The following is a 24898-nucleotide window of genomic DNA, read 5'->3' on the forward strand; positions in this document are numbered from 1 at the left end:
CCTCCAGCTGCCTTGGAAAGGTAGCCAACATACTGAAGGACCCTCCCACCTCGGACACACTCTCTTCTTCCTCCTCCCATTGGTGACGATGTTTAACGGTGTGAAACTGCACCACTAAGTTCAAAGACAGTTTCTTCTTCACTGCAATCAGCTTTCTAAATGAACCTCACAACAGTGTTCTCATTGCGATGTTCTCATTGATATTATTAATTGTAACTCTAAAATGTGTAATGGTGCTCTTCCCCTTCTACTTTATATGTTTGTCTGATTATTAGAAAGTGGAATTATTCAACTGCTTGCAGAAAAATTCTTTACACTGCATCAGATATAATGTGACAAATAAATTTGGACATAAAAGTCTATGCTACATGATCTACTTTGCTGGAGGTGAATATAGGTTTGAATAATGGTTAAACAAACAAAAACCTATTTTTCCTCTTCATCAATTGGAACAATCTTCAGTGAATAATCCTTCTTTAATCCATGCTAGTTCACTTACACTAAGACCATGAGCTCTTTCCTAGTGCATCAACCCTTTCTGTGGCCCTTTGTCAAATGCCCGTGAAAGTAAAATGAAATGGTGAGCGAGTGGTTTAAATTGGTTTTTGAGATTGCTTAGATCATCACACAGAGTCAGCTCAAAAAGCCAGGCAGATATCATTTCTATGCAGCTCGGAACTGCATCCGCAGCACATACAACCCTGAGATACCTTTTTCCTGTGGACCCGGCAAAAATGAACTCTACACAGCGAAAACATTTAAACAAATAAAGAACTGTAAACAGATAACGGATGTAAACTGTGAATATGAAAGATTATGACATGAAATGACAGTTGTTCTTGTAATAAAGCACAAAACATTGTTCTGATGCCTGATTATTATTAATTTTAAAGTATGACTGGTTGTCTGGAACCAACTGGAGACACAAGAGACTGTAGATGCTGCAATCTGCAGCAAAAAACAATCTGCTGGATTCTTGATGAAGGGTTCCAACCTGAAATGTCAACATTTCTTTATCTCCCTCTGATGCTGCTTGGCTCATGAGTTCCTCAAGCAGTTTTTTGTTTAATACTGCTGGATAAGGAAAAGCTAAAGAGATGGCTGGGGTACATGGGTTTGGGTCAGGGATTGATGATCTTGTTGAATGGTAAATATTTTCAAGGGTGAGATGGTCAATGTATGTTCCTAAAAAAAACCATTAGCTATTTGTTGCCCCAAGGAGGTCCTAAAGCAAGTGATACCAAAATATCTCTAAATTTCCAGGGAAAGAGCTGAGAGAAGAATGGACATGCACCTGGATTTGTTATTGAAATGCACAGTATAAGCTTTTTAAAAAAATTATGTCTGTAGACCTATGAAGAAGTCAAGAAGTGTTAACGGGTCAGAGACACAGTCAAGTTCAATGACCTTTGAATGTTTTGATCTGTTGATAGATCGTCAGGTGGTCTGTAATTGAATCCTCAAGAACTGCCTTAGGACCACTCACCACTTTATAGGCTAGCCATAGCAGCACACACAGAGCTTGCTTGCCCCCATGAAGCTACCAAAAGTAAGTGCAGCTGCAGAAACAGTGGGTGGGTTAAGTGCAAGGAGAGGGGTGGAGCAAAGCACAATCTGGTTCAAAAGGTTTATCACAGCAAGCCCAGATGGTAGAGCCCAAGGAAATGTTGGTGTGGATTTTTTTTTATTTAATCCAGCTTGTATTGAGAGCATAGCCATAAAATAAAGGTAGATCCTTTATGCAGAGGCATAAGATATTTCTGTGTCTATCAAAAAGCAGCTTGGGTAGAAGAGGAAGAGGTTAATGCAGTTTTTACGGAGCATTGGCTAACAAAGGAAGGGCATCAGAATGATGAAACATGACAGGAATGGCAGTCAGATGCAAGCTGAAATAAAGATATTAAATGGGACTTGAAAGTGGGAAACAAAATATTGAAGTTACACGATGAAGAGCTGAAAGGGAAGTGAGAAGAAATTAAACAAAGCACACCATGGAAAAGGCCAGACATTTTCATAACTATGTCTTAGCTTTAAAAAAAATTGGGTTACAGTTTGTTGGTAGTAAGTCAAAGGATGCAGAATTGTCTACTAATGAACAATGTGGAATTCAGGAGATAATAGCTCTCCGCAGTGACAGGAAGCCTGAATTTACTGTCTGGCAGGAAAGTGTTGACAAAGGATACTTATATTATAAATGTGGACATTAAAAACATGACTCAAAAGTTGTGGTACAAGAAATTATATCAAATTGATGAGGACATTTTTGCTGGGAGTATGGATTGTACTGGTAGGCAAATGAATAGTATTCAAAAAACAAGGAATACTCAAAGCAAAAAGTATATCCAGGACCCCCAAACATTCTCTTCCTTGTTATCAAAATATACCTAATCATTGAAAATGCCATATGAAAAATTATTCATTATTCTTTGTGAGATGTAATTAGTGGATTAGCAAGCAGAGTTTGACCATCTGGTGACCATAAAAGAGCATTATGGTTTCCCATCATCATTTGCAAACAATTTGTCAAATGTTTCTATCATAACTATAACCACAGGATTGCACAAGAGTATGGCACAGATGGCATTCTTTCCTTTGAGCCTATGTTAGTTTTTTTCAGACACCCACTCTCTCCTATTCCTCCATTATTTTTCTTTAATTTCTGATTCCCTTCTGTTAAAAGTACTTCAATTTCCCTTCAAGAGGTAGTTTTCATTCAAATGCAATGTTCACATTGCCTCCTGTTTATTTTGCCTTTCGTTATTTCAAAAATAAAAATATATTTGTACATTAGATGAATGTGTTTGACAATAACCTCTCACCTCATTACCATGATACCTCATCTCACCTCATCTAATCCTCAGGCATATCTAAATGCATAATGACTTTAAATACCCATGTCACATCTCCTCTTGCCACTTCTGAGGAGAACCCTCCCATTTTTTGGATCTGTGCACACAACTGCAACTCCTCCTTCATGGGATTATTCCTGTAAATCAGTTCTCATGTCATTCTTTGTGGTGTATGCACTGGCTGGCCCGCCCTCTGGGTGTCTCCCTGCCTTATCTCCTCCCTTGATCCTTCCCATGTGACCCCTGGCCATAAAGGTTGAGTCCCCTCTCCTTCCTGCCCACTTTCCTAGCCTAGACCTGGGCCAGCAGTCTCTTGCTCAATAAAGCCTATCGTTCTCCTCAGTCTTCTGTCTGCGTCATTATTGGGCTACCAATAGTGCCCAACATTCTTAAAATGCAATGCCCACAATTGACCGTACTACTACATCTGGGATTAAACTGGCATAACTTACTAGCTTTTGTACATCATGTCCTTCCATCTTCAAAGCAACTCCTCCGTAGAACCATAGAATATTACAGCACAGTACAGTCCCTTTTCCCCACCATATTGTGCCAACCTATATATATATATATCTACCCCCAAAAATCTATGTGCCTGTCTCTCTTAAATACTCCCATTTTACCAGCTTCCACCACCACCCCTGACAATTCATTCCAGTCGCCCACAACTCTTTGTGTAAAAAAAACTTATCACTGATGTCTGCCCTAAACTTTGCTCTTTTCACTTTGTACAGATGTCCTCTGGGAAAAAGGTGCTAGGTGTCTATTTTATGCCTCTTAATCTTGTAGACTTGTATTAAGTCACCTCTCATCCTTTTTCACTCTCAAGAGAAAAGCCCTAGCTCTGCTAACCTTGTCCCATAAGACTTATTTTCCAATCCAGGCAACATCCTGGTAAGTTTCCTCTGCACCCTCCCCATAGCTTCTGCATTCTTCCTATCATGAGGTGACCAGAACTGAACACAATATTATAAGTATGGTCACACCAGAGATTTATAGAGCTGCAATATTACCTTACAATGCCTTTAGTCAATCTCCTGACTAAAGAAGCTCAGCATACCATTGGCTTTCTTAACTATTCTATCAACATGCATGGCATATTTGAGAGATCTATAGATTTAGGTCCCAAGGTCCTTCTGTTCTTCCACACTGTTAAGTATCCTACCATTAACCCTGTACTCTGCCCTCAAGTTTGACCTTCCAAAATGCATCACCTCACACTTATCCAGATCGAACTCCATCTGCCACTTTTCTGCCCAACTCTGTATCCTGTCCATATCCTGTTGTAACCCACAACAACCTTCAACACTATCCACAAACCTTCAACCTTCGTATCATCCACAAACTTACTGAGCCATTCCTCTACTTCTTCATAAGTCCCTAATCTTACTATATCCAGATATTCATTTTTAAATTGTAACTTTTAGCACATATTTCCCTTCTCTTCTTCCTAACAAAATTAGTTTTTCATCTCTTTATACTTTGTTGCTTTGAATTTCACCCTGCCATGTGTCCAGACATTTCCCCTCTTTATCTAAATGCTCTTCAAATCTATTCCTTTATGTTTACTCTGTTTTAAGCCTTGTATTATCTGGAAAATGTCCAAATGTTCTCCTACGGCATTTAGTGAAAACACAGAATACTGGAGAAGCTCAGCAGGTCAAACAGTACCCTTTATGTAGCAAAGGCAAAGATACAGAACTGACGCTTCCGGCTTGAGCCTTTCATCAAAGAATCAAGCTCGAAACATCAGTTATGTAACTTGGCCTGCTGTGATTCTCCAGCACTTTGTGTTTTTACTTCAACCATGGTCTCTACAGAATTTTGTGATTTACTTCTTCCTATGACTTCTAAATCATTAATGTGGATTGTAACACACACAGTTTCCATGAAAATTGGGAAACTACTTCCTTTCTAGAGTCTGCAAAATCATCTATTCTCAATAATTCTCTATTTAAAAAAATGTTGATGTTGTATATGCCATTGCTTAGGATGACTATACATAGGAGGACCCCAGAATTTGCACTAAAATGTTGATTTTGAGTGATACCCTTTGAATAAGATGAGCTCCCAACAAAATCTGGCATTTACCGCTGATCTGTGGATGCTGTTAAAAACAAATCATGATATTATAATAACAAATCACCATTTAAAGATTTAAATTTTATTTGGATGTTTTATAAGCCACTGTCAGCTCCTGCAACAGGCTGCTTAAAGTCTGTACATAGCTGACAGCAGTAAGATCGGGTGGAGGTGCACAGAAACTTCGCATATAACTAACGGAGTATGCGCGAGATTGCGGTGGAGTTGGCAGAAAGATTGCGGCGGTGTCAAGACTCCGTGTCAAGGTAAGAATTTTAGACTCTTTGGATAGGATGACCCCTGATTTTAATGTGAATTTTTTATGTGTGGGCCATCCTATCGAAAGGCATCATGGTAGGTACTGCCACATCTGTGGCAGAGAACCAGCTAATTTTTCAGCTATATTTTTTGGTCATTTTCTTATCCTTTTGACTATTGCCCTTTCTCTTTGGACTTGCTAATTAACCTAATATTAGGGATTTTGTCAAAAATGACTTTTGTGAATAAATTACAAACCAACCTAAAAAAAAGGATGAGAATGTTTCAAACTCATCGTTTATTGACCCGACAAAGACAATTATAAAAGGAAAATATACCACCCCCGCCTCCCCAAGTTAAAAATGTTCTGCAGGTGGTTCAAAAATTAAAGTAGCTCTTTGATTAGATATGAAGTTCTCTTCAAAATCGTTGTTGAGAATTTCTATAGGAAGTTTCCTAACTGGTGTTCAGGCTTTTTCTGACTTTGCATCAGTCTTCAATTGAATGTGACCCTGACCTAAAAAGGAAATCTAGGTACCACCTTTAAAAAAACCATCAGGACACCAAGAGGCAATACCAAACCAAGCTAAAGTCCCAGACAAACCTCATAGACATCCTTTGATTGTGCAAGTCGTGCATCACAGAAAAAAAGTGCAGTGAAGCAAAAGCACAGATGGCAATTCATCCTTCTCTCATGGGCTCAATGCATTCTATGCTCATTTTTGAATAGAAGGCCAGTGGAATGATACCAAGCAGGAGCATCTGCAGATGCTGGGCTCTAGTACAGAATGCAAAAGTTCTGGAGAGACTCAGCAGGTCACGCAGCGTCCATGGGAAGTAAAAGACAATTAACGTTTTGGGCCTGAACCCTTCATTGGGAATCAGTGAAAGGATGTCACCTGCCCCAACAACTATGGGAACATCTGTGTTCATTGACACTATTGCAGATGTAATTTGGCCTTCATGAGAGGGAATCTGCAAAAAGCAACTGGGCTGGAACGAGTCCCTGGCTATATCCTCAGCACCGGCGCAGACCAACTAGTGATAATAGCTGCAAATATTTTTGTCTCTCAGCCTGAAGTTCTTACCTGCTTTAAGAAGACTCCTATCATCCCTGAACCAAATAAGAACAAGATAACGTGCCTTAATGACCAGTGGCTCTGACATCTGTCACCATGAAGTGCTTCGAGAAACTGGTCACGACTCACATCAACTCCAGACTCCCAGACAGCTTTCATTCACTTCAATCAACTACTGCCATAGAGCATCTAGATGACAAGAATACCGATGTCAGACTTATTTATTGAACAGCACTGCTTTCAACATCATAATCCCAGCTAAAAGCATCATCAAACACCTGAACATAGGACTTAGCGCTGCAACTGGATCATCAGCTTCCTGAACTGTGGATGAGGATTGATAACAACTATAGTGAGGATTGCCAACAATGGCTCCTCCACATAACCCTCAAAAATAGTGCCCTCTAAGGATATATACTTAGTCCTTTACTATATTCCTAAAAGGCTCATGACAATGTGAACAATTTCTGCTCTAACTCCATTTTACATTTGCAGATAGCACCACTATTGTCAGCCAGATCTCAAACAATGACAGGATGGAGTATAGGAAGAAGATAGCTTGAGACAATAACTTCTCCCTCAGTATCAGCCAAACCATGGAGCTAGCCATCAACTTCAGAAAGTGTGTTGGGGTACATACTCCTGTCTGCCAACTCCAGTACCGCCATGGCCAAAAAAGCACACCAATGCTTCTTCTTCCCCAGAAGCCTAGGGAAATTAAGCACGTCTCCAATGTCTCATCAATTTTTATGGCAGATGGAGTTTGATCCAGACCAGGATGTATCATAGCTCTCAAGCAGAAGATACAAGAATTTGAAAACATGCACTACAAGTTTCAAAGACAGTTTCTTTCCTGATATTATCGGACTCATAAATGAAACCCCAATATGCAAAACATGACCTCTCATTCTCACAAACTACCTCAGTGTTGATCTTGTACTATTTATATTGCAGTTTTCTCTATAATGCTATATTCTTTTGTTTAATGTTGTAATATCTGTTGTAGAACATAGAACATTGTAGCACAGTATGAACCCTTTGGCCCACAATGTTCTGCTGACCTATTACACTTCATCCATTTCAATCTAAACCTTCCCTCCCTCACAGCCCATACCCCTCTGTTTTCCTGACATCCATGTGTCCACCTAAGAATCTTTTAAATGTCTCAATTTGACCAGCACTCCTGGCAATACATTACAGCCTCTCACCACTCTCTGAGTAAAAAACATGCCTCTGACGACACCCATAAATTTGGTCCACTCACCTTAAATTATTATCAATATCCTCTGATATTGACCATTGTAAACTTGGGAAAATTGTGCTGGCTGATTATCTATTCTAAGCCTATAATTTGTACTCAAGTATGAACTAATTTGTTTGGATAACATATAAAACAATGTTTTTCACCCTATCTTAGTAGACATGAAACTCACAAAGAATTCAAAATTCAAATCTATCCTTTTTTTAAAGCAGCACAAATGAACACAGTGGCCAATTTAAAACTTCTTGATATATGTTCTGGGTAAATGTCTAATATTTAGACTACCCTGAATTAAACTATTGGTATATTCAAATTGTGTCATTGCAGAACAGTTGCTTTTAATCAGAAGTGAGTGGCAAAAGAAGATTTGTCATTATGCTGCTCTTGGACCATTAATTTTTGTGAAAGCTCTATCTTTTCATAGACGCCTTTAAGTTGTTGAAATAGGTCAAAGAAACTAGAAACTGCTTAGATGTTTTAAAGTAACTTTAAAAAATTGCATCCTGAAAAGTCCAATGATCTTCCATATAAGCATGCAGTGTACATAGTTGGGTACAACTAGTTCTGATCACTATATTTTAGAAAAATATGTGCAAAAGAGGTGCCAAAATAATGTATTAGAATGGCATCAGGAGAGAAACAGATTAAACTGGAGAAGGTAGTTGAAAGAGGAGATCATGAAAGGACTAGATGGGGTGAGCAAAGAGAACTGTTTCAGATAATTCAAGGGGAAAGGCACTGGGATTCAAGTGAAGGACAGAGAATGAGTGGAGGTGTTGTTGGTGAACGTGGTAGGGAGGGAAATGTCTTTACATTGTGCAGCAAGATGCAGTTCTAATTACATCATCAAGTTCGCTGACAACACAACTGTGATGTGGCTCATCAGCAAGAACGATGAGTCAGCTTACAGAGAGGAGGTGCAAACATTAACGGACTGGTACAGAGACAACAACCTAGACCTGAACATCAGCACAACAAAGGAGATGGTGATGGACTTCAGGAGAGCTCAAGGGGATCATTCTCCATCAACCAGTGATGGTTCCACCGTCGAGGTAGTCAAGAGCACCAAATTCCTTGGCATGCATCTGGCGGAGAATCTCTCCTGGCCCCCTAACACCAGATTCATTTTCAAGAAGGCCCGACAAATCCTTTACTTCCTGCAGAGGTTGAGGAAAGTCCAGCTTTCACCCTCCACCCTCACTACATTCTATAGGGGATGCATTGAGAGCATCCTATTTAACTGCATCACCGCCTGGTTCAGGAACTGTACCATTCCCAGAACATGTCCCTGCAGCGGATAGTAAAGACTGCTGAGGGGATTAATGGGGTCTCTCTCCTTGCCATGATAGACATTTATAATGGCTGTTGTTTGTGGAAAACCATAAACATTGTGAAGGACTCCACATGCCCCTTCCTCAATCTATTATCCCTCCTGCCCGAAATGTTCGGGCTCTCACAACTTGATTGAGAAACAGTTTTTTCCCCAAGCTGTGAGGCTTCTGAACTCAGGGGACACAGGCCTAGCATACGTAACATGATATCTATAAGTGATATGTTATTTATAAAAAAGTTTCTGTTGTAATTTAACTATGTGAATAACCAGCTCCACGGACGGGAGAAACACTATCTCCTTTTCACTGTACATTGAAATGGTTATGGTATGAACGACAAATAAACACGACTTGATCTGCAATGCGCTGTCTGTAAGCTTAGTAGAAACAATCAATCAAGGTTCTCGAAGGAAACTGGATGGCCTCATAAGCGAAAATCATTTTGTGGGACTAGAGGGGCTGAACATGAGGGATGGGGGGGGAGTAGGTGGGGGGGGGGTAGGTGGGTGGGTGGGGGATGTTGAAATGGAATTTACTCTTAGTGGTCTACAGCAGAGGAGGAGCCTGGCTGATTAGGCTGTGAAAGAACAACTCTTTTCCTTCAGGGCTGTGATAATTCCATCTTTCTAAGCTTCTGCAGTTACTAAGAAATATCAGTGGGCCATCTCAGGAGTTTGCCACTGATTGTATTCTCCAGAGAAAATGTTTCAGGAGTCAGAAGGGACTGTCACTGCTTTAACAACAATAATCATTTTCCCAATATATCATTGAAAATATATTTGGAACCATTCATGTTCATAGAAACCAGATAATAGAATGCTGAATAAGAATGGTTATTGTTGAATCCATGTAGATATTAATGAAAAGATGTTTCTGTTTCTGCACAGATGATCACTTTTCTCAAGTATGCTATTACTGTGAAGCAGGATTCATGAATTATATGTCACGTACCTATTAAGTGAAATGGGAAAAAAATAAATATTCTTATGGATGCATCATGAAGAGATGATCATCTGTCACTCATATGTCTCTGTGAAGGAAAACCTTTCAAGCATGATGCTTTCAGTGTTAGTTGTGAAGTCTACAAAGGTCACTAATGGCCCTTTATTGAAGAGAATAATTTCTCACATATTTACCAGCATTTTTTGTCAAATTGACGGTGTTAATGCTCAGTATCTTTGAAAAATGTTTATTAATACGTTTAATTTGTTTATTTTAGTAGAATATTTTCACTTAATGTTTGCTTTGTGACCTCATTAGGCAACTAATTGTGATAAACTGTTGAAGGCATTACATTCTGCCAGTGGAACTAAATGATCCTGGGTTAACAACTAAACCTCTAAAACTATAATTGAGTGTTCAAGTTGCGTTTTGTGCAATTAAATGGCAAATATATCTGAAATAGAATATTTGGGAAATAGATTAAATAGTTCTGCCGCCATCTTTACATCTCAGTGTGTGAGCTGTGGAAAGAAAGCTTCTATTGCAACAATGAAAAATGTTTTAATGATTAGTGTAGATAGTGGCTCAGTGAATCTACCCAATTAGTAGATAACCTGTCAGATCAGGATAGACAATCCTTGCCTTCTGCTGGATCCCTATTACCCTGTTTAAACCAGAGCAATTAGGGGTGACCTCACAATCCTAAAAAAGTATCGGTCATTTGTCACGAAAATTAAATCTTATTCTCCTGTAAATGTTCTCAGTTTCTTTTATGTATTAGTTTGACATAAAATTATATTTGCTTTTAGTAAAAAAAACTCCTGATTTCTTAAAGCAAGGAAAATACTGCCATAAGTAATGATACAATAAAGATGAAAAACAGGTGACTAAATATTTTTGTTACATGTTAGCAGGCCACACACCATTTATAGGAAGGAAAGGATAATTCCTTGACGAAGGGCTCAGGCCTGAAGTGTTGTTGATATCCCTTTGCTTTCTGTAGATAGTGTGCATCCCTGCTGAATTTCTCCAGCACTTTTGTGTATTGCACATAATCATATACTTTCTTAACCTTATGGCTTTTCATATTTCTTTACAGCTAATGAACATTTTTGTTCAATAGTACTCTGAAAGGCATTTCATTCTGTAGAAGACATGATATAAATGAAGGTTGCTGTTGTTGATATTAAAGTGTACACACTATTTCAATACAAGGACCACAGTAACCAGTGTGTGCACCTATAAAGTGTAAAAACCACAATGCTGTGATCATCAGGTGATATATTTTAATGATACAGTTAGACAAAGGACTCTACATCACCTTTGTTGACCTCACCAAAGCCTTCGACACCGTGAGCAGGAAAGGGCTTTGGCAAATACTAGAGCGCATCGGATGTCCCCCAAAGTTCCTCAACATGATTATCCAACTGCACGAAAACCAACAAGGTCGGGTCAGATACAGCAATGAGCTCTCTGAACCCTTCTCCATTAACAATGGCGTGAAGCAAGGCTGTGTTCTCGCACCAACCCTCTTTTCAATCTTCTTCAGCATGATGCTGAACCAAGCCATGAAAGACCCCAACAATGAAGACGCTGTTTACATCCGGTACCGCACGGATGGCAGTCTCTTCAATCTGAGGCGCCTGCAAGCTCACACCAAGACACAAGAGAAACTTGTCCGTGAACTACTCTTTGCAGACGATGCCGCTTTAGTTGCCCATTCAGAGCCAGCTCTTCAGCGCTTGACGTCCTGCTTTGCGGAAACTGCCAAAATGTTTGGCCTGGAAGTCAGCCTGAAGAAAACTGAGGTCCTCCATCAGCCAGCTCCCCACCATGTCTACCAGCCCCCCCCCCGACATCTCCATCGGGCACACAAAACTCAAAACGGTCAACCAGTTTACCTATCTCGGCTGCACCATTTCATCAGATGCAAGGATCGACAATGAGATAGACAACAGACTCGCCAAGGCAAATAGTGCCTTTGGAAGACTACACAAAAGAGTCTGGAAAAACAACCAACTGAAAAACCTCACATACCCACACTCCTGTTCGGCTCCGAATCATGGGTCCTCTACCGGCACCACCTACGGCTCCTAGAACGCTTCCACCAGCGTTGTCTCTGCTCCATCCTCAACATCCATTGGAGCGCTTTCATCCCTAACGTCGAAGTACTCGAGATGGCAGTGGTCGACAGCATCGAGTCCACGCTGCTGAAGATCCAGCTGCGCTGGATGGGTCACGTCTCCAGAATGGAGGACCATCGCCTTCCCAATATCGTGTTATATGGCGAGCTCTCCACTGGCCACCGTGACAGAGGTGCACCAAAGAAAAGGTACAAGGACTGCCTAAAGAAATCTCTTGGTGCCTGCCACATTGACCACCGCCAGTGGGCTGATAACGCCTCAAACCGTGCATCTTGGCGCCTCACAGTTTGGCGGGCAGCAACCTCCTTTGAAGAAGACCGCAGAGCCCACCTCACTGACAAAAGGCAAAGGAGGAAAAACCCAACACCCAACCCCAACCAACCAATTTTCCCCTGCAACCGCTGCAATCGTGTCTGCCTGTCCCGCGTCGGACTTGTCAGCCACAAACGAGCCTGCAGCTGACGTGGACTTTTTACCCCCTCCATAAATCTTCGTCCGCGAAGCCAAGCCAAAGAAAGAAGACAGTTAGAGAAAATACTGGAACTACTTAGCAGGTCAGGCAATCTCTGTGGAGGGAAACCTTAATTATGTTTCTGCCCAATTATATCAGAATCAGAATTTATTGTTATGAACGTGTCACAACATTTGTTATTTTGCAGAATTACAGTGTAAATATTGCTATAAAATTACATTTAAAAGTAAATAAATTAGTGCAAAAATAAGGGAAAGTGAGGTACTGACTGGTTCATTGTCTGTTCAGAATTCTGATGGCAGAGGCGCTTATGCCTCTGGGTGTTCATCCTCAGGCTTCTTTACCTCCTTCCTGATGGCATCAGTCTGAAGAGTGCATGGCCTCTTCCTATAGCTAGGTGATCAAAGTGGTGCACAGTACTCTTAAGTTTGGAATCACCAGCATCTTGTATAGCTGTAACATGACTTCCCTGCTCCTGTACTCAGTCCCCTGACTGAGGACGACAAGTGTGCCAAATACCTTCTTTGCGACCCTGTCCACCTGCATCTTTGAATAGCAGTGCGGGATCTAATCCCCACTCTGTGAACAGATCCTTGATTTAATATGATGAGAAATGTCACTTCTGTCAATACTCTGCTTGCTTGGTATGAAACTAGATTTTTGTTGACAGAGGCCTGCTCTATTATGCTTTGAATGACAATTGCTATTCCTTTGTGTATGCTGCCAACCTATTTGAGGATGGAACACCCAAATCAAGACAAATTGTGTCACTGAGTAGTCCTTATTATTCAGTAACTATCCTGTAGTTTCCCATGGTGGATGACATGTAGATAGAAGAGTAAAGGTACAATGCTTTCACCATGTTGCAAGGCATCTGCCTGCTATTCTCTGGCAAGAGAAAATGAAATACGCTCAACATTAGTGATCTCCCTCCTGCATCAGTGAATAGCAAACTCTGTGAAGGTGGAGATATCTTCAATATTTGTTTAGAAGGAGCCTGGCAGTAATGATCCCACTAACAGCCACTGGGCCTATATGGTATGGCTATATCTAAAGCAGCTGTCAAACCTCAGAGAGGAGGTCTCATGTACTACTCCACACCAAGGTTCAGGGAGGAGTATTGCCCAACTGCACCTTAAACTTCCTTGCTGACAACCTTGTCGTTTCCCCTTCCAACAGTTTCTCCTGCTCTCTATGCTCTCTCCAAGTCAGTGATTCTTTTTCTTTCCACTTTAAGTAATCCCTATGCTATTGGTGCTCTGTGATTAGTAAGGGATTGCTTAAAGGTGGTATGTGTATGGGAAGGGAAGGTTGAGAATCACTGCTCTAGACCCAATTATTTCTGAAATATTTTGCTTGAGAAAAATTATTGGCCCATTTCCTTTGGAGTTATGAAACCGTGCACATAACAAGTCAATGAGGTACGATTAAAACAGTGGTTTTCAAACTTTTTCTTTTCACCCACAGACCACCTTAAGCCAACCCTTACCCAGAACACTGATGGCATAGGGAATATTTAAAGTGGTATATGAATGAAAAGAAAAAGGTTGAGAACCACTGCTCCAAGCCATATGATGATGTGCTTCACAGGCAGAATGAATTTCAACAAGAAAAGAAGCAATAAATGAGAATGAAAGGAGAAATAAAATTTGGATAAAGACTTAATGAGAAAACATCAGTTTGGGCCATTAAAACAGTATACCAACAATGAACTAAAAACAAATAAAATATCATTCTGAATTTATATGGGAGGGAAAAGTGATTGGAAAGTTGACAATTCAGAAGTAGATTGAAACCTGCAACTGATATATTTTATTCATAGTTTTCCATACATTTTTTGAGTCCACAAGAGACTCATCAGCAAACTATGGTATACCAGACATGACACCACCAGGATCCTTTGGGAGGAATTTCAATCTTGCCTTTATGAAGAAGAATGCCCTGTACATTTTTTATCCCTTGATATATTTTGTACAATTTATCCTAATCCAGCCACTGTGAGGGATTTGCTAACTAGCATTGAGTTAAAAGGCTTTTGAGTTGCAGCTTCTTCAACTGGTGATTAATATTTGCTAAATGTTTTCGTAGATCTGGATCTAATCTAGGACTTCCTTCATGTTATTCACAGCCTGTGTCCCTTGTGGGAGGTGTTATCAGTATATTCTTGGTCTTTTAGAAGAGCATTCTGAAATATTCTCCTTTTCCAATTTGTGTAAGATCTAAACAAGGGATTCCAGGTTTATCTTCCAAACCCAGGAAATGTTGAACATTTTCTCAATGACCAGGAGAAGCCCCTGTTCTTCAAAGCCCTCAAAAAGCTTTCCAAAAATAATCTACAAATACCCAATATGGACGTGCCCTAGAATCAAAGAAAGATCCTACACAGGTCCTTTATAATTAGCCCTGTGCTGTTCATAAAAAAAATATTGAAATACTTATCAGGGCAGACATCAACAGTTATAAAACAACTGGCAGTAACATTTTGGGATAGTGGCCTGTAATCAGACTGGTAAAAGTTTATTTAATTAACCATCCTAACCCAATCTGATCTACATGTGATTCCAGACCCACAATAATGTGTTCTCTCCAGACTGCTGTCAGTTCCTCCCATTTACAAAAGTATAATCTGTCTTTGAGGTCGGAGAACTCTCCCACCGGGAACTTAAGGGAACTCCTGAAGGATTTCTTCACGTAGATTACAAGTCCTTGCCAAGTCCCCACAACACGACTGTAACCTTTAATAAACATCTGGTGACATTCCTTAACCTGTGGACAGGTGCTGACATTTAGGATGTCAGGCGTAGCTGCTGAGCGAGGAAGGAGGGAGGAATGAGTGATGAATAGAGGGAGGAAGAAGGAGAGAAATTGAAATGGAATACAGACACACAGCACAGTAACAGGCCTTTGCATCCCACCAGCCATTCTGCCTAATTACACCCAATTGAACGACAACCACTGTACATTTTGAACGGTGGGGGGAAACTGGAGCATCTGGAGGAAACCCACACAGACATGGGGAGATCATATAATCATGCCAGATTTGAACCTGGGTCGCTGGCACAGTAATAGCGTTGTGTGCTATCCACTGTGTTAATTGTGCACCCAAAGGAGGGAGGTGTGGTAAGACATTCGATATGGTGTAAGTGGGAACAGATAAATAATTGAATGTACAGATCGGTGATAATGAAGATGAGGAAACTGATGTAGTTCTGAAAAATTTGGGACAGGGTGAATGCAGGAGTGCATCTGTAGTATTAAGAGGTCTCCGCCTGCCCTTTTACCATAATCTTAAAAATTTCCTCTTTACGGGAACCCATGTGGGCTACAGTCAGACTGCAGTTAAAATGGTGTGTGCTTCCGCATTATATCTTCTTCGTCATGCTCTTTATAAGCAAGAGTGATGTAAAAGGGATCCTGAATGTGCTCAATCAAAACTGTGTGTTGCTTCTTTTCATATTTTGTAGATGATCCAGACAACCAAAGCTTTATTAGAAAATGGTGATGGGGTGTGTGAAAAAATAATGCAGTGTCAAAGAGCAGGTATGTGCAATTTTAAAGAGGCTTTATTAAAATTATTTTACTAATTGCACAAGAACCTTGTCATCGTTGTGTATTTTAATAATTCTTTTCAATTAATACATTTTACAGGTTACCATGGAGAAGGATTGAATTGTTATTAAATATTTAGAACTATGTAGAATCAGTAATTGCTTGCAAAATTAGCTTCAAGTGATGGGAAGAATGGTCTGAATTAATTCATTTTTGAAATAGCTGAAATTTAAAACGGTTAGTGAGCTAACCAAAAACCCCTTCCTTTCACTTGGAACACTCCACTAAATGAGACTGTGCTAAATGCTTGCACATTAAAGGTTCATATAACTGCTTACTGTGAAACTTTCATATACAGCAGGCACCTGGGTTGAGGTGTTTTAAAAAGAATAGGATGGATGGTGTGAGAGGGGGAGGAGGTAGCATTTCTAGTCAGGGATAGCATCATGGTCATAGAAAGGAAAAGCTCTATAAAGAAAGTGTCTACTGAGTCAAAGTGGGTGGAAGTCAAAAATAGGAAGGGAACAATCACTGTAATGGGAGTAGACTATAGGTCTCAAAATAGTCCTCGGGACACCAAGGAACAGACAAGTAGGCAGATTTTGCAATGGTGAAGAAATTACAGGGTTATTATTATAGGAGACTTCAACTTTCCTAATGTTGACTGGCACTTCCTGACTGCAAGAGGGATAGATGGGGCAGAATTTGTCCTAAATGAATACTTTGCTTCAGAGAAAAGGACATTGATCAGTGTGAGGTTGGACTAGAACAGGCTTGTGTGCTGGATGATGTTGAGATTAAGGAAGAGTTGAATCTTCTTAAACACATCAAGATTAATAAGTCCCCGGGGCCCGACATGATATACCCCAGGTTACTGAGGGAAGGAAGGGAAGAGATAGCTGGGGCTTTGGGTATGATCTTTGAGGAGGATTGGAGAATGGAAAATGTAGTCCCCTTGTTTATAAAGGTAATAGGGAGAATCATGGGAATTACAGACCAATGAGTCTTACGTCAGTGTTGTGCAATCTATTGGAGAGGATCCTTAAGAATGGGAGCTTTTGAAGAAGTACAGTCTACTCATGGATTGTCAGCATGGCTTTGTGAAGGGAAGGTCTAAGTTTTTTGAGGAGGTAGCAAAACAAATTGATGAAGGTAGAATGGTAGATGTGGTCTATATTGTTACGAGCCCAAAGGACCCCAAAACCCAGCAGCAATAGATATTCACCAAGACAAGTCGTTACTTAAACAAAAGTTGTTTTTAATTATCTTTAAACATGAAAACAGAATCAAACTAACTTATCTCTATTAACTTAACTAACCCAAATTCTAATTCTAAGTGCACTTGTATGATATGTGTGTAAATTTAAGGAAAGTTCTTTGGTTCACAGTTCAATTTCACTTCAAGTTCACTTGGTTGTAGGCAATTCTTATACTGTGCACAGAATTTAACATGTATAAAATTCACCAGGCTTTGGTGCTCAAAAGGTAAATATTTAGCGCTCAGGAAGGTTCTTGTAGGGTTTGCAGAGAGAGATTTCCACAACTGAGGTACCACCATTAGTCACCTTAATGTCTCGCTGATGAAACTTGCCCCATCAGGGTTCTCCAGATGATAATCTCTTTCTGTCAGGGTACCACAGAGTTCCTTTCTGTTTCCCTTATTCCAAGAGAAACATCAGACAGATAGCACTTCCAGCCATCAACCACTCTGGAACTTCCTGTCTCCAACAAGCTTCTCCTGGCTTGTTTAAGCCATGACTGTTCAGTCTCTTTCAGTGTCACACACACACGGGCTGAGAGAGCTTGTCTTCTCTCTCTCTCTCTCTCTCTCTCTCTCTCTCTCTCTCACTCTCTCTCTCTCTCTCTCTCTCTCCAACTGCCAGAAATCCATGCGATTCTCTCACTTGCAAAACCCCCATCTTCTTCAACAAACAACAAGAGTTATCCTTCTTGGTGAAGCTTTTGTCTTAGGTACACAAAACCCAGGAGTGACTTTTCTGTGAGCACTTTGTAGAAAGGTCAGAAGCCTTGTAGTTATTCAACCAGCCAGTCTGTCTCCAATCCAAAAAATGGTCTATTCATTTAATTTCAATTAACACCTACTTGCTTAGTATTCTCCATAGTTTCTGTAAAGTTCCTGAATATGAATTCTTCAGTATTTCAAATGAGATCTGTTTTAAAATGTGTGTATGTATGTAACCTACTCTAATCTTACCAAATTCTCCCAAATTATCTACTCCATTACAATATGGATTCTAGTAAGGCATTTGACAAGGTCCCCCATGAGAGACTCGTTCATGAGGCATGGGATCCACGGAACCTTGACTGTGTGGATTAAAATTGGCTTACGTATAGAAAGCAGAAAGTAGTAGAGGAAGGAAGTATTCTTCCTGGAGGTTAGTGACTCGTGGAGTTCCACAGGGATCTATTCTGGGTCCCCTGCTCTTTGTGATGGCTTCTGCTGGTGCAGAGTGGGGAGTGGAGTCACAATGCTACCATGGAATTAATCTACCCAGTTGGACTGCCATCAGCTCCATACAAGCTTTAAATGGCCAGTTGAAGGAGCCGAAGGTGATTTTATTTAAAAATACTGCAACCGCGGGGCCTTGTATTCAAGATGCCAGAGCTTTTGATCATCATCATCTATGAGGGGTTACAGACTCCAGGGAAAAAAAGACTGGCACAGCGGACCAGAACATGGGGTAAAACACCCCTGTTTAAGATAAATAAGCAGAGGAGACAACCCACAGGACGGTGACCACAGCGGCGGATCAGTGAGGGGTTTTGCAGTTAAAGAAACACAGATAGCGTATAGTTGGTGACTCAAGGCGAGGAACCCACACAGGCTGTGGACTGCTGGAGTCTGGCTCGAGACTGGTTGAAGGGGTTCCAGGTATCAGAACTGGGATGCGAGAGGGTGCCGAGGATGCTGAAGGGTTCCTGATCACATCAGTGGTTTGGATTTGGTGCTCGGGCTGCTGTTGGTTTGGACTGGACTATGTGATTGCGAGGACTGCTGGAGGAGAATCCATGGGAACTCAGTGACTCTGGGAGGTCTCTCTTTTGCTTCTCTTTCTCTGACTGTAAGAGGCTCTTTAGGCAATTTCTGCCAATTGCAAATTTGTCTGCCATGTAATATTGCACTGTCTTTATTACATGATAATAAATTGAATCTTGAATTTTGAGATGAAGAAGCAGAAGGATGTGTCAGTAAGTTTGTAGATGATATGAAGGTTGGAAGGGTTATGGATGGTGCTGAAGGTTGGTGTAAGTTACAGAAGGATATAGACAGGATGTAGATTTGGGCAGATAAGTGACAGGTGGAGTTCAATCCAAGTAAATGTGAAGTGATGCATTTTTAAACAGCAAACCAAAAGGCTGAGAACAGGGTTAATGGTCAGATATTTAACAGTCTAGAGTTACAGAGGTCCCTTGGGATCCAAGCCCATACATCTCTCATGGTTGCTGCGCAGGTTGATAGGATAGTTAAGAGGGCCTATGGGATGCTGGGCTTCATTGAATTCTAGTGACGAGAGGTCATGTTGTAACTCTACAAATCTCTGGTGAGACCCCACTTAGAGTATTGTGTTCAGTTCTGGTCACCTCATTATAGGAAAGATGTGGAAACTATGGAGAGGAGATTTACCAGGATTGGAAAATAAGTCTTATGAGGCAAGTTTAGCAAAGCCAGGACTGTTCTCTTTGGAGCAAAGAGATGTCTACAAGATTCTGGAAGGCATCAGTAAGGTGGACAGCCAGCACCTTTTTCCCATGCCAAGAATAGAAAACACCAGGGGACATATGTACAAAGTGAAGAGAGGAAAGTTTAGGGGAGACATCAGGGGTATTTTTTTTTATATAGAGAGTTGTTGGTGCCTGGAATACTTTGCCAGGGATGGTGGTGGAGGATGAAACTTTAGGGGGTTTTAAGAGATTCTTAGATAGGCACATGGATGAAAGAAACATAGAGGGTTATGAAGTAGGAAAGTATTTTATTTTGGTAGGAATATATAGGTTGGCACAACATTGAGGGGTGAAGAGCTTGTACTGTGGTGTAATGTTCTATGTACTCTATCAATCTCCCTCAAATGCTCTAAGACCCGAAGACATAGAAGCAGAAATGGGCTATTCAGCCTGTCGATTGCTCCATCATTTAATCATGGCCTAATCCATTTTGCCACAGCCCTACTGCCTGACCTTCTCCCCATAACCTTTGATGCCATTACTAAGTAAGAACCTATCAAAGTCTGTCTTAAATACATATTATTTTACAAGATATAGACTTCAATAAATCACTTCTATTCTTGTAATCTCCAGTGTGTATTGGCCTAAGTAATCAAATGTTCTTCATGCAACATTCCTATTGACTGCTATCTTTCCTTAAATATGGAGATCAAATTTCATGCTACCATCAATTCATTCTTCAAAGCCATATTAAAACTTCCCTACATTTGTACTCCATGCTCCTTTTAGTAAAAGTTAACATTCCATTCTCCTTGTGAATTATTTGCTGTACCTTCATGCCAACTTGATGTACTACGGCCCCCATATCCCTTTGTGCCATTGCATTTTGTAGTATCACGTTTAAATAATTTAATTTTTCAGTCTCCCTACCAAAGTGAATAATTTCATTATTTCCCCATCATAGTACAACTGCCACCTTCTTGCCCACTTATTCTGGATCCTTTTACCCGTCCTTTATAGTCTCCTCCTAACTTGCTGACTCATCAGAGAAAAACAAGTTCAAATATTTTGACAGTAACTGGGGATTTTAAACCATTTAATAAAACCAGAGTTAAAAATCGAGCATCAATAATAATGAATCATAAAACTGTCAGTCATAAGCACATTAATTTCACTCATGTAAATCAAGGAAGGAACTCAACAGATCGAACAACCCTAACCCACAACAACCTTCTAAATTATCCACAACACCTCTGATGTTGGTGTCATTTGTCCTCATACAACTTGCATTTATATGATACCCTGAATAGAGCAATGCATTCCAATGTTTATTTTCATAAGTACCCTTTGTAGCAAATTTTGACCCCTTGTGAAGTGTAGAGAGAGGTAGTCAAATGCTTGGTCAGAAGAGAAGGATTTGAGGAATGTGGAGAGTGTTGGAGAGGTTACAGAGAAAATCTCAGAGTCTGAGCCTAAGAAACTAAAGGAATGACTTACTTTAATAATGGAGCAGTTCAGTTCAGAAATTGAGGAGCACATAAATTTCAGATAGTTGCTGAATGGCGACACAGAAAGGATAACTTAATGGTTAAACCACTAGACTAGAGATGCAGAAAATTAGTTCAAATCGCTTGGCAGCGGCTGCAGATTTTGAAGTCACTTAATTTAGAAACTCAAGAGTTAAGCAACGATGACTGTAAAACTGTCAGATAGTCATTAAAGTTGTTTGGTTTTCCAATGTACATTAAAGAAAGGAATCTATGGTCTTTACCCAAGCTAGTCTATTCACATCAAGGTGGTTGATTCTTAATAACTCTTCAACAACTACTGTTTGTAGCAAGAAAAAATAAACAGATGGCTTCCCAGTTTTGACTTAGTAACCCCAATTTGGGCAAAGGATTATTCCCCAACTTCAAATTTACTTGTTCCATTTCTAGCAACACTCTTTCCTTTCTCGATCTCTCTGTCTCCACCTCTCGACAAACCCACCAACTTCCACAGTTGCTTATACCTCTTCACACCCTGACCCGTGTATGGATTCCATTCCTTTTTCATAATTCCTCTGTCTCTGTCACTGTCACATCTGCTCCCAGGACAAGATCTTCCATCCCAGATCATCCTCAATGTCCTCCTTCCAAAAAAAATGGCTTCCCCATTACAACTATCTACTTGGCCCTCACCTGCATATCCTGCATTACCCGCACATCTGCTCTCGTCCCCTCCGCCCCCACATGCAACAAGGACTGGATATAATAGTACATGCACTGAAGAGGAGGTCATTAGAAAGTCTTCAGCATTGACACTGGAATCAGCTCATATATAGAAAAGGATGAGTTGTGCTGATCACCACCTCCAGCATGCACTCCCAACTAACTGATGAATCAGTTGCCATCCTTATTGATCGCAACTTGGAAAAAGTAAGGGAGAATGGTTATCCGTTGAATGAAGGAAGCTGTGGGATGAGCTGTTAGAGGTATATAAAATCAATGTGAATGCTCACAGTCTTTTTTCCAGATTGCAGAAATTATTTCCTTCCTCAGCTAGTTAGCATATTTCTCACAGTTTGGCGGGCAGCAACCTCCTTTGAAGAAGACTGCAGAGCCCACCTCACTGACAAAAGGCAAAGGAGGAAAAACCGAACACCCAACCCCAACCAACCAATTTTCCCCTGCAGCCGCTGCAACTGTGTCTGCCTGTCCCGCATCGGACTTGTCAGCCACAAACGAGCCTGCAGCTGACGTGGACCTTTACCCCCTCCATAAATCTTCGTCCGCGAAGCCAAGCCAAAGAAAGAAGATGGATTTATGGAAGGGGCTCATCACGAGAGCAAGGGATTAAATTCAAATGAATGCTAAAAGAATGAAAATCATAAAAGCTTACAAAAATATTTTTTTAAATCTTAAACCAATCAAAAATTAGTTAAAGAGATGCATAAAAATTTAGTGGCCTACAGAAAGGAAAACAAATAATTGGGCAGTCACCTACTGAAATGTTTATTAATATGTGTTGAGTCAAGGAGGTTTTTCCAATTGTATTTTTGTTAAAATATTTAAGAGTTGCTTCTGTTTCCACAAGTCTACAATCAAAAGCCCTTTGGAAATCCAACCTCATAATCTCATTCCATAATATTCCCTTCTGCCATGTCATTGGACAATTCAGTAAGGCTGCTCAAGAATTATTTCTTTGAGAAGCTATGCTATTATGTTTTCATTTGCTTGATATTTTTCTATCACTTCAATAAAAGGATTTCATTGCCTTTCCATTAAAGTTAATCTAATTGTTCTGAATTTACTTTCCTACCCTTTTTAAATAAAGGAATCATGTTATCTTTCTCTGGCATGACATTTTACAAAATGCTTCTTGCCTAATTTATGTACTGAGGCAGTCCATCCAGACTTAGGTTTATCTCTCTTCTGTAGATTTATTTATAAATTGTTTCCCCTTTTTAATCTTTGATTTTTTTTCTTTTAATGTCATTTATCAGCCTTTCTGATATATAGTGAGACGGTCATTATTTAAAATTTCTATGTTGAGCTTATTAAGTGGTTTCCTCAGAGATGTATCTTGTGTCATTGTTTCTATTTATATCTCTTGGTTATTTAAATTGTGGTTTGCCTGCCTGTTTTCTCTTACAACTTTCCTCACATTTTTGAATGAGGTTCAGTCATCCTCAGTGACTGTGATATCTGTTGGTCGGATGCTTGTCTTTCACTCAGTGACATGGGTTAAGGGGCATTAAGAGATCTTTGATATTTGCAAAATGTGGGTATGAATGTTTAATAGACTATCTGAAGACTTCACTTCTTGGTAACCTCCAATTATTAGATGTTATGATATATATCATTTGTTCCTTTGGCATTCTCCAGTCCTTTTTCTATTTTCCTTTCTTTCTTTTTATGGGGGAGGGGGGATATGGGGTTGTGGTGGTGGAATTCTTTTCTGCCACTTGATTAATGTTCAAAAGCTTTTTCATTTACTGTAATGCATTTACTGTTGTGGTTTAAAATGCATTAATAAAATATTAAAAATAGTATCCTTCTCTCAGATAGTTACATTTTGAAGATTATGCTTTTGAAACTTGTTTCAGATATCCTCTCCAATAATTAACAGTCAAATAAAATAATTAACACAGATTGTCTGGTCATTAAATCATTACATGGATGGGGAAGGTTTCGAGGGATATGGGCTGAATGCAGGCAAATAGGACTAGTTCAGATAGACAACTTGTTCGACAAGGACAATTTAGGCCGAATGGCCTGTTTCTGTACTGTATGACTCATTATACAATTTCCATTTATGGGTCTTTGCTATGTGAAGTTGTTTTCTTTGTTTCATGCATTATCAGACAGTACAGTGGCACAACTGTGTGATCTGCCAGTGCCAGAGACCTGAGCTCTCTCCTGACTTAAGGTCCTGTCTGTCTGCAGCTCACAAGTTCTCGCTGTGACAATACGGGTTTCCTCCAAGTGCCCAAATTTCTTCCCAGATCCACAAGACATGTGGGTTTGTAGGTTAATTGCTCCTAATACAGGGGCGGGCAACCTATGGCCTGCACATCCAACCCATGATCCAAATTTTCCGGCCTCTAACGCAACAGTCAGCAATTAGCTACATTTTTTAAGCCCTGCCAACATCGGCAGCTTACACAAAAATGGTTGTTTCGACTTCCGTAGTGCAGTGCACTGTGGGACATTGACAGCTTGCGTGAAAGCAGTTGTTTTGGCTACTGTAGTCCAGTGCATTGTGGGACAATTGAGTGCTGTTATGCCAGGCGGGCAGTGGGATCTGATTTCAAATGGACAATCGCTGAGTTTGGAATGTGCGGGTTTGGTTTGCAGGTAACAGGTGCTGATGTCATCGTGGCCAGACTGGTGCCAACAGGTAAATGAGTGAAGCTGGTGTCCGGATCCAAATTTATTCAGCCCGTAACCCAGTGGTCAGCAATTAGCTACACTTTTTTTAAAAACCCTGCCAACATTGACAGCTTACGTGAAAGTGATTGTTTCGGCTACTGTGGTACAATTGAGCACTGCCGTGCCAGGCGGTCAGTGGGATCCAATATCGAACGGTTGTCAAAAGGTTGAAAACATTTTTCTTTTGTTGACACTGCACCTGCAAATCAAGGTACATTAATTGTGCTATATTTCAAATTCGATTAAAAATTATACATCAACAACTATGTCACCTAATATCAAAATGCTTTCCAAACGACAAAAAAAATCAAGTTTCCCACTGATTGAGCTGCCG

The 24898-nt window shown here is 40.2% G+C and overlaps 1 protein-coding gene and 1 long non-coding RNA gene across 7 annotated transcripts in view; one reads left to right on the top strand and one right to left on the bottom strand.

Moving 5' to 3' along the window:
- The window catches only part of LOC138750832 (inactive phospholipase C-like protein 2), a 290403-nt gene that overhangs the window by 240857 nt on the left and 24648 nt on the right, over positions 1–24898 (top strand). For all 3 annotated transcript variants that reach the window (XM_069912968.1, XM_069912957.1, XM_069912977.1), the window contains one exon: positions 15883–15958. In XM_069912968.1, the coding sequence (XP_069769069.1) occupies positions 15883–15958 (76 nt within the window). The remainder of the gene's footprint in view (positions 1–15882; positions 15959–24898) is intronic.
- Positions 1–24898, bottom strand: part of LOC138750856 (uncharacterized) — a 108877-nt gene that overhangs the window by 11327 nt on the left and 72652 nt on the right. For all 4 annotated transcript variants that reach the window (XR_011349565.1, XR_011349559.1, XR_011349570.1 and 1 more), the window contains exon 3: positions 24641–24763. This is a non-coding gene — a long non-coding RNA (uncharacterized lncRNA). The remainder of the gene's footprint in view (positions 1–24640; positions 24764–24898) is intronic.

Source organism: Narcine bancroftii, chromosome 1, assembly GCF_036971445.1.
Source record: "Narcine bancroftii isolate sNarBan1 chromosome 1, sNarBan1.hap1, whole genome shotgun sequence".
Taxonomy (NCBI): Eukaryota; Metazoa; Chordata; class Chondrichthyes; order Torpediniformes; family Narcinidae; genus Narcine; species Narcine bancroftii.